The sequence below is a fragment of the Oncorhynchus mykiss genome, chromosome 6 (assembly GCF_057628025.1).
Source record: "Oncorhynchus mykiss isolate SJ-2025 chromosome 6, ASM5762802v1, whole genome shotgun sequence".
Lineage (NCBI taxonomy): Eukaryota > Metazoa > Chordata > Actinopteri > Salmoniformes > Salmonidae > Oncorhynchus > Oncorhynchus mykiss.
Genome location: NC_143027.1, coordinates 80,471,505 through 80,485,975, shown reverse-complemented (window position 1 = coordinate 80,485,975; position 14,471 = coordinate 80,471,505). Strand labels below are relative to the sequence as shown.

General features: G+C 44.8%; 1 protein-coding gene across 8 annotated transcripts in view; it reads left to right on the top strand.

Moving 5' to 3' along the window:
• The window catches only part of LOC110519503 (semaphorin-6D), a 45,993-nt gene that overhangs the window by 19,701 nt on the left and 11,821 nt on the right, over positions 1 to 14,471 (top strand). For all 8 annotated transcript variants that reach the window (XM_090239025.1, XM_090239027.1, XM_090239023.1 and 5 more), the window contains exons 4-14: positions 1,009 to 1,071; positions 1,671 to 1,772; positions 1,897 to 1,987; positions 2,196 to 2,315; positions 2,664 to 2,752; positions 5,337 to 5,554; positions 7,624 to 7,755; positions 11,627 to 11,782; positions 11,977 to 12,150; positions 12,827 to 12,967; positions 13,243 to 13,320. In XM_090239025.1, coding sequence (XP_090095151.1) covers positions 1,009 to 1,071; positions 1,671 to 1,772; positions 1,897 to 1,987; positions 2,196 to 2,315; positions 2,664 to 2,752; positions 5,337 to 5,554; positions 7,624 to 7,755; positions 11,627 to 11,782; positions 11,977 to 12,150; positions 12,827 to 12,967; positions 13,243 to 13,320 — 1,364 coding nt within the window. The remainder of the gene's footprint in view (positions 1 to 1,008; positions 1,072 to 1,670; positions 1,773 to 1,896; positions 1,988 to 2,195; positions 2,316 to 2,663; positions 2,753 to 5,336; positions 5,555 to 7,623; positions 7,756 to 11,626; positions 11,783 to 11,976; positions 12,151 to 12,826; positions 12,968 to 13,242; positions 13,321 to 14,471) is intronic.

Genomic DNA, 14,471 nt, shown 5'->3' with positions numbered 1-14,471 from the left:
TCACTTTTGGCTGAGAAATCGCCCGGAAATTGCGGTCACCACAACGCTGAAAAATATTCCAAATTAGCTCCATAATACCGACAGAAACATGGCAAACGTTGTTTAGAATCCATCCTCAAACGTTAGTGTTTTCTATTGAAAGCTGTCAATTAAACACCATTCCAGTGTTTTACTTGCTATATTGAATTTACTTCGTCACCATGGCCTTTTTTTGCCTTTACCTCCCTTATCTCACCTCATTTGCTCACATCGTATATAGACTTGTTTATACTGTATTAGTGACTGTATGTTTGTTTTACTCCATGTGTAACTCTGTGTCGTTGTATCTGTCGAACTGCTTTGCTTTATCTTGGCCAGGTCGCAATTGTAAATGAGAACTTGTTCTCAACTTGCCTACCTGGTTAAATAAAGGTGAAATAAATAAATGATCAATTTAGGTTTTAAGTATCAAGGTACGTTGACTCTTTCGGTTAGAAGCATTAACTTTTGCAATCACGTACATTATTTTGGATTTGTGTGCCCATAAAAACAGTTTTCACCCTGTAACATAAGGAGACAAGAAATGGTTACACTGCATTTCTGAGATCTCTATACAAAAAAAAACTGTCCTACAGCTATATCCAGGATTCTTACTGGGTTAAAGTTCAATGTCTAATTGAACTGATTACTGCTTAATACAGTATATGATATAACGACAACTTACACTGCCATAAATGCAAGGACAGAAAAGTAATTTTTTATGTAACACGATTTTGGACAAATCCGTCAAGACGCCAATCATGATAAAAGGTTAAACAGGTTTTTAAGTCAACTTTGATTGAATATAGCTATGATCCCACATTACATCTTCATGTAATGACATGACATTGTTTTTGCAGATTGTTATCAATGACTTATCAACAGCTGTAAAAAGTTGTCCAGTGTGGGAAATCCCAAATGCTGAATTGTGTATGTTTGTGCTTGCCTGAATGTATGTGCCTCAATGTGTGTGTGTGTTGATGTTTACAGAAGTTAACATGGAGGTCAGGTGAGGCAGACAGAAAGAACTGTGCCATGAAGGGGAAACACAGAGTAAGACTTTACTATACTTACTAATATACTATGTTACTACTCACTGCCTTTCTACTGACAACTATAGACTCTCTACACTCGGCTTTACCTCTCACCTCATAATGTCTTATCATTATAGCTACCGGCTATAGCTGCCATTATAGCTACTGGCTATAGCTGCCATTATAGCTACTGGCTATAGCTGCAATTATAGCTACTGGCTATAGCTGCCATTATAGCTACTGGCTATAGCTACTGGCTATAGCTGCCATTATAGCTACTGGCTATAGCTGCCATTATAGCTACTAGCTATAGCTGCCATTATAGCTACTAGCTATAGCTGCCATTATAGCTACTGGCTATAGCTACTGGCTATAGCTGCCATTATAGCTACTGGCTATAGCTACTGGCTATAGCTGCCATTATAGCTACTGGCTATAGCTGCCATTATAGCTACTAGCTATAGCTGCCATTATAGCTACTGGCTATAGCTACTAGCTATAGCTGCCATTATAGCTACTGGCTATAGCTACTGGCTATAGCTGCCATTATAGCTACTGGCTATAGCTACTGGCTAAACGGTTTATAATATGATCTCCTCTCTCTCTGTCCTCCTCCAGGATGAGTGTCATAACTACATCAAGGTTCTGGTTCCCAGAAATGATGACCTGGTGTTCATCTGTGGAACAAACGGCTTCAACCCCATGTGCCGATACTACAGGGTAAGACAACAGCAGGGTGTGTGAGAAACGTTCTCTCTCCCTCCCGCTCTGCCTCCATAAGCACCTATTGTTCACTATGCCGTCCGCGTCTTTGTTAACGGAGTGCATGTGTGTCTGTGTGTAGCTGGATAACCTGGAGTTTGATGGGGAGGAAATCAGCGGACTGGCACGATGCCCATTTGACGCCAAGCAGACCAACGTCGCTCTGTTCGCTGGTATAACCACACACACACACACACACACACACACACACACACACACACACACACACACACACACACACACTGTGGCCATAGCAACTAGGGTTCATAAGTCAGTCTGTAAACAAACAGTTTGAACCAGGGTGTTAGATCCACATGTCCAGTCTGACAGAATGGAATGTGTTTGTCTGACCTGTGTGTGTGTGTGTGTATGTTGTTTTAGACGGGAAGCTGTACTCGGCAACGGTTGCTGACTTCCTGGCGAGCGACGCAGTGATCTACCGTAGTATGGGTGACGGCTCGGCCCTCAGGACTATCAAATATGACTCCAAATGGCTGAAAGGTAAACATAGCAGTGTGTGTTGACCAGAGACTCTGTCCATGTCCCTGTCCTGCGAAGACGTCCTGTAGCTCTGCTCTGTCACACTATCTAGGTCAACTTTTACACACAGCTGTAACAGGAACACTGAAATATTCAGGATGGATGCAGAGAGAGAGAGAGAAGTGGGGAAGGAGGGAGAGGGGAGGAGAACAGAGAGAGACAGAGTTGAAGGGAGGACAGAGGTAGTTATGTATAGACAGAGGTAGTTATGTATAGACAGAGGTAGTTATGTATAGACAGAGGTAGAAGTAGAGGGAGAGAAAAAAAGAGACGTGACAACACAAAACCTCTGTCCCCTCTCTCTTCCAGAGCCCCATTTCCTGCATGCAGTGGATTATGGGAACTATGTCTACTTCTTCTACAGAGAGATCGCAGCAGAACACAACAACTTGGGCAAGGTAACACACACACACACACACACACACACACACACACACACACACACACACACACACACACACACACAGTTTACTAGACAACATTGTATATTATAAATATTGATGTATTATAAATAGTAAACACTATATTACCAGACAACAGACAGTGTTGTAGAAAAGTGCAGAGTACAGCAGAATGTGTAAGGTGTAGTTTGGTAGGGACTGAACTGTAGGTCAAACTACACACACACACACACACACACACACACACACACACACACGCACACACACACACACACACACACACACACACACACACAGTTTACTAGACAACATTGTATATTATAAATATTGATGTATTATAAATAGTAAACACTATATTACCAGACAACAGACAGTGTTGTAGAAAAGTGCAGAGTACAGCAGAATGTGTAAGGTGTAGTTTGGTAGGGACTGAACTGTAGGTCAAACTACACACACACACACACACACACACACACACACACACACACACACACGCACACACACACACACACACACACACACACACACACACAGTTTACTAGACAACATTGTATATTATAAATATTGATGTATTATAAATAGTAAACACTATATTACCAGACAACAGACAGTGTTGTAGAAAAGTGCAGAGTACAGCAGAATGTGTAAGGTGTAGTTTGGTAGGGACTGAACTGTAGGTCAAACTACACACACACACACACACACACACACACACACACACACACGCACACACACACACACACACACACACACACACACACACAGTTTACTAGACAACATTGTATATTATAAATATTGATGTATTATAAATAGTAAACACTATATTACCAGACAACAGACAGTGTTGTAGAAAAGTGCAGAGTACAGCAGAATGTGTAAGGTGTAGTTTGGTAGGGACTGAACTGTAGGTCAAACTACTTTACATGTAAACCCTTTACCCATGGAGAGGATTCACACACACACACACACACACACACACACACACACTCTTGGTGGTAATGGATGTTTTCTGCAGTTGTTAGTTGCTTTAGCCACCACAGGCCTCATATTTACCCATGATGCATCATTCAGAGAATGGGCGGCCAGGCTGAAACCGTGGGATGATAAATATTTTAGCGCTACTAATGCTGGGATGTGTGTTTGTGTGTGTTCCTGTGTGTGTGTGTGTGTGTCGATGCTGATGGGTCTGGGATAACACCTGGGCAGATGGAGCTTTGCACTGGTCAATTATTTAAGCTGTTTCTGCTGACTGCTTCACACGCTTCATTTAAACCACAATAGCTCTAGCCCTAGTCCCCCACACTCCAACACCCAGAGCTCTAGCCCTAGTCCCCCACACTCCAACACCCAGAACTCTAGCCCTAGTCCCCCACACTCCAACACCCAGAGCTCTAGTCCTAGTCCCACACAGTCCAACACCCAGAGCTCTAGCCCTAGTCCCCAACACTCCAACACCCAGAGCTCTAGCCCTAGTCCCCCACACTCCAACACCCAGAGCTCTAGCCCTAGTCCCCCACAGTCCAACACCCAGAGCTCTAGCCCTAGTCCCCCACACTCCAACACCCAGAGCTCTAGCCCTAGTCCCCCACACTCCAACACCCAGAGCTCTAGCCCTAGTCCCACACAGTCCAACACCCAGAGCCCTAGCCCTAGTCCCCCACAGTCCAACACCCAGAGCTCTAGCCCTAGTCCCACACAGTCCAACACCCAGAGCTCTAGCCCTAGTCCCCCACAGTCCAACACTCCAACACCCAGAGCTCTAGCCCTAGTCCCCTACAGCCCAACACTCCAACACCCAGAGCCCTAGTCCCCCACAGTCCAACACCCAGAGCTCTAGCCCAGAGATCTAGCCCAGTCCCTATCATATAGCCCCGTCCTATAGCCCAGTCCCCATCATATAGCCCAGTCCCTATCATATAGCCCCATCCTATAGCCCAATTCCAGTCCTATAGCCCACTCCCTATCATATAGTTCCGTCTTATAGCACCATCCTATAGCCCAGTCCCTATCATATAGCCCAGTCCTATAGCCCAGTCCCTATCATATAGCCCAGTCCCTATCATATAGCCCAGTCCCTATCATATAGCACCATCCTATAGCCCAGTCCCTATCATATAGCCCAGTCCCTATCATATAGCACCATCCTATAGCCCAGTCCTATAGCCCAGTCCCTATCATATAGCCCAGTCCCTATCATATAGCCCAGTACCTATCATATAGCACCGTCCTACAGCCCAGCCCCTATCATATAGCCTAGCCCCTATCACATAGCCCAGTCCTATAGTCCATCTCTGTCCTAGTTCAAGGTTAATCAGACTGAGTAAAGAGGTGTGTGTGAATCAGGTTTAGGGCTAAGAGGTGTGAGTGTGAGGTGTTTGTTCAATCGGAGCTTCAAACAAATGTCGTCTCTGACACAGGGTCCTGGATAAGCATGTGTGTGCGCCCTCGCGTGTGCTTGTGTATGCGTCACACTGTGAGGCCACAGGATGAGGCAGATGTCTTATTCAGAGGGAGGAAGTGTTTTAGTGATGCTGATTGCAGAGTCTCTCTCTCTCCCCCCTGCTCCCCCTTTCCTTTCCAGGCCGTCTACTCCAGAGTGGCTCGTATCTGTAAGAACGACGTAGGCGGGTCTCAGCGTGTGTTGGAGAAACACTGGACGTCCTTCGTCAAGGCCAGACTCAACTGTTCTGTTCCTGGAGAATCGTTCTTCTACTTCGATGTTCTACAGTCCATCACTGACATCATCAACATCAACGGAGTTCCTTCTGTGGTGGGAGTCTTCACTACACAGATGAACAGGTAAGGATGGACACACTGAGGCTGCATCCCAAATGGCACCCTATTCCCTGTATAGTGCACTACTTTTGACTAGGGACCATAGGGATCTGGTCAAAGTGGTTCACTATACGGGAATAGGGTGCCATTTGGGGTACACTCTTTGTAATATTGGTGTAACAGATGTGTAACAGATGTGTTGTTATTGTGAATCTCTTGTTGTGTGTTTTCTCCATATCTAGTTAATAGTAGTTGTGTAACAGTGTGTGGTTGTGTTCATCTCTCTTCAGTATCCTAGGGCCTACAGTGTGTATATTAGTAGCTATAGTTAATATTAGTTGTGTAACAGTGTGTGGTTGTGTTCATCTCTCTTCAGTATCCCAGGGCCTACAGTGTGTATATTAGTAGCTATAGTTAATAGTAGTTTTGTAACAGTGTGTGGTTGTGTTCCTCTCTCTTCAGTATCCTAGGGTCTGCAGTGTGTGTATTAGTAGCTATAGTTAATAGTAGTTGTGTAACAGTGTGTGGTTGTGTTCCTCTCTCTTCAGTATCCTAGGGTCTGCAGTGTGTGTATTAGTAGCTATAGTTAATAGTAGTTGTGTAACAGTGTGTGGTTGTGTTCCTCTCTCTTCAGTATCCCAGGGCCTACAGTGTGTATATTAGTAGCTATAGTTAATATTAGTTGTGTAACAGTGTGTGGTTGTGTTCCTCTCCTTCAGTATCCTAGGGTCTGCAGTGTGTGTATTAGTAGCTATAGTTAATAGTAGTTGTGTAACAGTGTGTGGTTGTGTTCCTCTCCTTCAGTATCCTAGGGCCTACAGTGTGTGTATTAGTAGCTATAGTTAATAGTAGTTGTGTAACAGTGTGTGGTTGTGTTCCTCTCCTTCAGTATCCTAGGGCCTACAGTGTGTATATTAGTAGCTATAGTTAATAGTAGTTGTGTAACAGTGTGTGGTTGTGTTCATCTCTCTTCAGTATCCTAGGGTCTGCAGTGTGTGTATTAGTAGCTATAGTTAATAGTAGTTGTGTAACAGTGTGTGGTTGTGTTCATCTCTCTTCAGTATCCCAGGGCCTACAGTGTGTATATTAGTAGCTATAGTTAATATTAGTTGTGTAACAGTGTGTGGTTGTGTTCATCTCTCTTCAGTATCCTAGGGCCTACAGTGTGTATATTAGTAGCTATAGTTAATAGTAGTTGTGTAACAGTGTGTGGTTGTGTTCATCTCTCTTCAGTATCCCAGGGTCTGCAGTGTGTATATTAGTAGCTATAGTTAATATTAGTTGTGTAACAGTGTGTGGTTGTGTTCCTCTCTCTTCAGTATCCTAGGGTCTACAGTGTGTAAATTAGTAGCTATAGTTAATAGTAGTTGTGTAACAGTGTGTGGTTGTGTTCCTCTCTCTTCAGTATCCCAGGGCCTACAGTGTGTATATTAGTAGCTATAGTTAATATTAGTTGTGTAACAGTGTGTGGTTGTGTTCATCTCTCTTCAGTATCCCAGGGCCTACAGTGTGTATATTAGTAGCTATAGTTAATAGTAGTTGTGTAACAGTGTGTGGTTGTGTTCATCTCTCTTCAGTATCCCAGGGTCTGCAGTGTGTATATTAGTAGCTATAGTTAATATTAGTTGTGTAACAGTGTGTGGTTGTGTTCCTCTCTCTTCAGTATCCTAGGGCCTACAGTGTGTATATTAGTAGCTATAGTTAATAGTAGTTGTGTAACAGTGTGTGGTTGTGTTCCTCTCTCTTCAGTATCCTAGGGCCTACAGTGTGTATATTAGTAGCTATAGTTAATATTAGTTGTGTAACAGTGTGTGGTTGTGTTCCTCTCTCTTCAGTATCCTAGGGTCTACAGTGTGTATATTAGTAGCTATAGTTAATAGTAGTTGTGTAACAGTGTGTGGTTGTGTTCCTCTCTCTTCAGTATCCCAGGGCCTACAGTGTGTATATTAGTAGCTATAGTTAATATTAGTTGTGTAACAGTGTGTGGTTGTGTTCATCTCTCTTCAGTATCCCAGGGCCTACAGTGTGTATATTAGTAGCTATAGTTAATAGTAGTTGTGTAACAGTGTGTGGTTGTGTTCCTCTCTCTTCAGTATCCCAGGGTCTGCAGTGTGTGCGTTCTCCATGGATGACATAGAGAAGGTGTTCAGAGGACGATTTAAAGAACAGAAAACACCTGACTCTGTCTGGACCGCCTTCCCAGAGGAGAGACTGCCCAAACCCAGGTATGTACCTGTACCTTTACCCAAACCCAAACCCAGGTATGTACCTGTACCTTTACCCAAACCCAAACCCAGGTATGTACCTGTACCTTTACCCAAACCCAGGTATGTACCTGTACCTTTACCCAAACCCAGGTATGTACCTGTATCTTTACCCAAACCCAGGTATGTACCTGTACCTTTACCCAAACCCAAACCCAGGTATGTACCTGTACCTTTACCCAAACCCAAACCCAGGTATGTACGTGTACCTTTACCCAAACCCAGGTATGTACCTGTACCTTTACCCAAACCCAGGTATGTACCTGTATCTTTACCCAAACCCAAACCCAGGTATGTACCTGTACCTTTACCCAAACCCAAACCCAGGTATGTACCTGTACCTTTACCCAAACCCAAACCCAGGTATGTACCTGTACCTTTACCCAAACCCAGGTATGTACCTGTATCTTTACCCAAACCCAAACCCAGGTATGTACCTGTACCTTTACCCAAACCCAAACCCAGGTATGTACCTGTACCTTTACCCAAACCCAAACCCAGGTATGTACCTGTACCTTTACCCAAACCCAAACCCAGGTATGTACCTGTACCTTTACCCAAACCCAGGTATGTACCTGTACCTTTACCCAAACCCAGGTATGTACCTGTACCTTTACCCAAACCCAGGTATGTACCTGTACCTTTACCCAAACCCAGGTATGTACCTGTACCTTTACCCAAACCCAGGTATGTACCTGTACCTTTACCCAAACCCAAACCCAGGTATGTACCTGTACCTTTACCCAAACCCAAACCCAGGTATGTACCTGTACCTTTACCCAAACCCAGGTATGTACCTGTACCTTTACCCAAACCCAGGTATGTACCTGTATCTTTACCCAAACCCAAACCCAGGTATGTACCTGTACCTTTACCCAAACCCAGGTATGTACCTGTACCTTTACCCAAACCCAAACCCAGGTATGTACCTGTACCTTTACCCAAACCCAGGTATGTACCTGTACCTTTACCCAAACCCAAACCCAGGTATGTACCTGTACCTTTACCCAAACCCAAACCCAGGTATGTACCTGTACCTTTACCCAAACCCAAACCCAGGTATGTACCTGTACCTTTACCCAAACCCAAACCCAGGTATGTACCTGTACCTTTACCCAAACCCGGGTATGTACCTGTACCTTTACCCAAACCCAGGTATGTACCTGTACCTTTACCCAAACCCAGGTATGTACCTGTACCTTTACCCAAACCCAGGTATGTACCTGTACCTTTACCCAAACCCAGGTATGTACCTGTACCTTTACCCAAACCCAGGTATGTACCTGTATCTTTACCCAAACCCAGGTATGTACCTGTACCTTTACCCAAACCCAGGTATGTACCTGTACCTTTACCCAAACCCAGGTATGTACCTGTACCTTTACCCAAACCCAGGTATGTACCTGTACCTTTACCCAAACCCAAACCCAGGTATGTACCTGTACCTTTACCCAAACCCAGGTATGTACCTGTACCTTTACCCAAACCCAGGTATGTACCTGTACCTTTACCCAAACCCAGGTATGTACCTGTACCTTTACCCAAACCCAAACCCAGGTATGTACCTGTACCTTTACCCAAACCCAAACCCAGGTATGTACCTGTACCTTTACCCAAACCCAAACCCAGGTATGTACCTGTACCTTTACCCAAACCCAAACCCAGGTATGTACCTGTACCTTTACCCAAACCCAGGTACTATACCTACAGTATGTCAGTCTCTAACCCTGACCCAAGCCCAGGTACTATACCTACAGTATGTCAGTCTCTAACCCCGACCCAAGCCCAGGTACTATACCTACAGTATGTCAGTCTCTAACCCTGACCCAAGCCCAGGTACTATACCTACAGTATGTCAGTCTCTAACCCTGACCCAAGCCCAGGTACTATACCTACAGTATGTCAGTCTCTAACCCTGACCCAAGCCCAGGTACTATACCTACAGTATGTCAGTCTCTAACCCCGACCCAAACCCAGGTACTATACCTACAGTATGTCAGTCTCTAACCCTGACCCAAGCCCAGGTACTATACCTACAGTATGTCAGTCTCTAACCCTGACCCAAGCCCAGGTACTATACCTACAGTATGTCAGTCTCTAACCCTGACCCAAGCCCAGGTACTATACCTACAGTATGTCAGTCTCTAACCCTGACCCAAACCCAGGTACTATACCTACAGTATGTCAGTCTCTAACCCTGACCCAAACCCAGGTACTATACCTACAGTATGTCAGTCTCTAACCCTGACCCAAGCCCAGGTACTATACCTACAGTATGTCAGTCTCTAACCCTGACCCAAACCCAGGTACTATACCTACAGTATGTCAGTCTCTAACCCTGACCCAAGCCCAGGTACTATACCTACAGTATGTCAGTCTCTAACCCTAACCCAAGCCCAGGTACTATACCTACAGTATGTCAGTCTCTAACCCTGACCCAAGCCCAGGTACTATACCTACAGTATGTCAGTCTCTAACCCTGACCCAAGCCCAGGTACTATACCTACAGTATGTCAGTCTCTAACCCTGACCCAAGCCCAGGTACTATACCTACAGTATGTCAGTCTCTAACCCTGACCCAAGCCCAGGTACTATACCTACAGTATGTCAGTCTCTAACCCTGACCCAAGCCCAGGTACTATACCTACAGTATGTCAGTCTCTAACCCTGAACCAAGCCCAGGTACTATACCTACAGTATGTCAGTCTCTAACCCTGACCCAAGCCCAGGTACTATACCTACAGTATGTCAGTCTCTAACCCTGACCCAAGCCCAGGTACTATACCTACAGTATGTCAGTCTCTAACCCTGACCCAAGCCCAGGTACTATACCTACAGTATGTCAGTCTCTAACCCCGACCCAAACCCAGGTACTATACCTACAGTATGTCAGTCTCTAACCCTGAACCAAGCCCAGGTACTATACCTACAGTATGTCAGTCTCTAACCCTGACCCAAACCCAGTATGTCTCAGTAAGTGTATGTCAGTCTCTAACCCTGACCCAAGCCCAGTATGTCTCAGTAAGTGTATGTCAGTCTCTAACCCTGACCCAAGCCCAGTATGTCTCAGTAAGTGTATGTCAGTCTCTAACCCTGACCCAAGCCCAGTATGTCTCAGTAAGTGTATGTCAGTCTCTAACCCTGACCCAAGCCCAGTATGTCTCAGTAAGTGTATGTCAGTCTCTAACCCTGACCCAAGCCCAGTATGTCTCAGTAAGTGTATGTCAGTCTGCACAACAACAGGTACATGACCCACCCTTAAGTTTATGATGCAGGGCAGGACTGTATTGTCACTATAACCTTGAGTTTTGGTCTCATTGAGATAAACCCTCTTTAACAAGAGAGACATGGTCTATGACCACACACACGTACACACACGTACACACACGTACACACACGTACACACACGTACACACACGTACACACACGTACACATACACACACACACACACACACACACACACACACACACACACACACACACACACATAGCTGATGGTTATTAGCAGTAAATAATGAATCTGGATATTTAGACGTTGCATATTTAAGCTGTATTCACATACACACGTAGCTCAGCTCTCTGGCCCCAGAGCTCCACAGAGCTGCTCATTATGGTGGTAAATAATGAAGATTCTAATCCTCTGTTATGACTTCATGTTTACGGTGATACAGCAGCACGTCTCTTTGTGGTCCTGACAGGCATCTGCTCCTCTGTCATACCCTAACCCCTCTCCTCAGTTCAATTCAATAGTCAACATTATTAGTCCCTACAGGGGGATGGTAGCTGGGCTCATGTGTGACCTGTGTTGACCTTTGACCCCTATGACTCCAGGCCAGGCTGCTGTGCGGGTCATGGCCAGGCTGAGTCCTATAAGACCTCTATAGAGTTCCCTGATGAGACCCTCCTCTTCATCAAGTCTCACCCCCTCATGGACTCCTCTGTGCCTAACATAGGAGATGAGCCCTGGTTCACCAAGACACGCGTCAGGTAAGCACACACAGACAAACACACACACGCACACATCGCAAGAGTTGCTTGTAGGATCTAAATTCCCGGGTAACAATCAACAAAAAACTAAATCAAAATGCTCATTTGTAGATCGCACTGATGGCCTTTAAATACTGGCTTGATAATTCCTACTGAAGTCTGACTGTCCTCCTGTCTTGTCCTTGTCTCTCTAGGTACAGGCTGACAGCCCTGGCGGTGGACAACGCAGCTGGTCCACATGGTAACTACACGGTGCTGTTCATTGGTTCAGAGGCGGGCGTGGTGCTGAAGGTTCTAGCCAAGACTTCCCCTCTGTCCCTAAACGACAGCATCCTATTGGAGGAGATTGACCTGTTCAACAGAGCCAAGTACGGAACACTCACTACACGTCTCTCACTGTCTCTCTCTCTTACTCTCTTTGCGTCTCTCTCTTAGTCTCTGTCTCACTGTCTTTCTCTTTTTTTGGTCTCATCTCTCACTCTGTGTTCTTCTCTTTCACGCTGTGTCTCTCACCGTCTGTCTCTCCTCTCTCTTCCTCTCAGTCTCTCTCGCTCTCCTCTTTCTTCCTTTCAGTATCTCTCGACTGTCTTTCCCTGTCTCTCTCTTTCCTCTGTCACTTTCTCTTTCCTCTGTCTTCCTCTGTCTCTCTCTCTTTCCTCTGTCTTCCTCTGTGTCTCTCTCTTTCTTCTGTCTTCCTCTGTCTCTCTCTCTTTCCTCTGTCTTCCTCTGTCTCTCTCTCTTTCCTCTGTATTCCTCTGCCTCTCTCTCTCTCTCTCCTCTGTCTTCCTCTGTCTTCCTCTCAGTCTCTCGTTCTCTCCTGTCAGTAAGGGTATCAGGGCTAAACAGTGCCACTGTGATTACATCTGGAGAGTGAAACCGTAGACAGGCCTTTCTGATAAACAACCGATCAAGTAACCTGTAATCTGATTTCTGATTCTCCTCTGTCTCCCCCTCCACCACCCACCCTCCCTTTCTCTCTCTCCCCTACTCCCTCTCCTCTCCTAACCCATCTCTTCCCTCTCTTTTATTCTCTCTGTCTCCCAGGTGTCTGTCTAACAGTGAGGATGACAGGCATATTTTGTCGCTCCATGTTGACAGAGACACACACAGTGTGTATGTAGCTTTCTCTAGCTGTGTGGTTCGCATGCCTCTCAGCCGCTGTGAGCGACACACTAACTGCCACAAGTGAGTCAGACACAGACACATACAGACACACACACACACGCATTCAGAAACATGCACACACTCCACTCCAAGGTTACTTTCTGCTGTACCTGGTCACAGGTTTGTGTGTTTATTGATGTGTTTTTTCTCTATCTACATGTCATAAACACTGAGTACCTGTAGCACACTGGTTAATATACAGCCAGACAGAGGTTAACTGGTTCTGCCTATTTAACCCTGTATGGTGAACTGTATATTTACAGATATGTTAACCCTGTGTTGTGTTTCTCCCCTAGGTCTTGTATAGCGTCCAGGGACCCCTACTGTGGCTGGATGCCTCATGGAGCCTGTGAGAGGATCCTGCCTGGAGTTCTGTGAGTACCAAGTATTACAATACTAAATAGTATGAATACTCAGGGCCCTAAAGTGTGATCAATTTGATCTCATATGCAACAAAATATTTTGCTGTGTGACCTGGAGTTTTTAATTTGGGAGCACCAGTGCAACCCCAAAAAATCCAATATGAGTTTTTCTTTATTTTGAATAATAATGTTTGTAATGATAAGGCTTGGTTGTACCGTTGTTTCCCGAGTGCAGATTCGTTAGCACCATGATTGCACCACTAATCCAGTGGAAACTGCTTGTTTTTAGCCCAAACATTTCAAAAGATCTGACTCATATTACTGGAGCAACATTTATTTCTTCTGGTCACGGATTGGCGGGACACATTTTACATTCATAAACTAGGTCACGGGCCTTTCTAAAACTATTGGAGGGACAAATTTTACATTCATAAACCAGGTCACGGGCCTTTCTAAAACTATTGGAGGGACACATTTTACATTCATAAACCAGGTCACGGGCCTTTCTAAAACTATTGGCAGGACACATTTTACATTCATAAACCAGGTCACGGGCCTTTCTAAAACTATTGGCAGGACACATTTTACATTCATAAACCAGGTCACGGGCCTTTCTAAAACTATTGGAGGGACACATTTTACATTCATAAACCAGGTCACGGGCCTTTCTAAAACTATTGGAGGGACACATTTTACATTCATAAACCAGGTCACGGGCCTTTCTAAAACTATTGGCAGGACACATTTTACATTCATAAACCAGGTCACGGGCCTTTCTAAAACTATTGGAGGGACACATTTTACATTCATAAACCAGGTCACGGGCCTTTCTAAAACTATTGGAGGGACACATTTTACATTCATAAACCAGGTCACGGGCCTTTCTAAAACTATTGGAGGGACACATTTTACATTCATAAACCAGGTCACGGGCCTTTCTAAAACTATTGGAGGGACACATTTTACATTCATAAACCAGGTCACGGGCCTTTCTAAAACTGTTTGCGGGACACATTTGTTTTACACCTTGTTCAGTCATGTTTGTTAGCTCATTAGCTATCTAGCAAACGACCTGGTAACTTGACCAGTATATTCAAACATTTGGAGGCACAGAAAGAAAGGAAAGGGAATAGCTTCTTCAGGAGATCAATGATCAATGAATG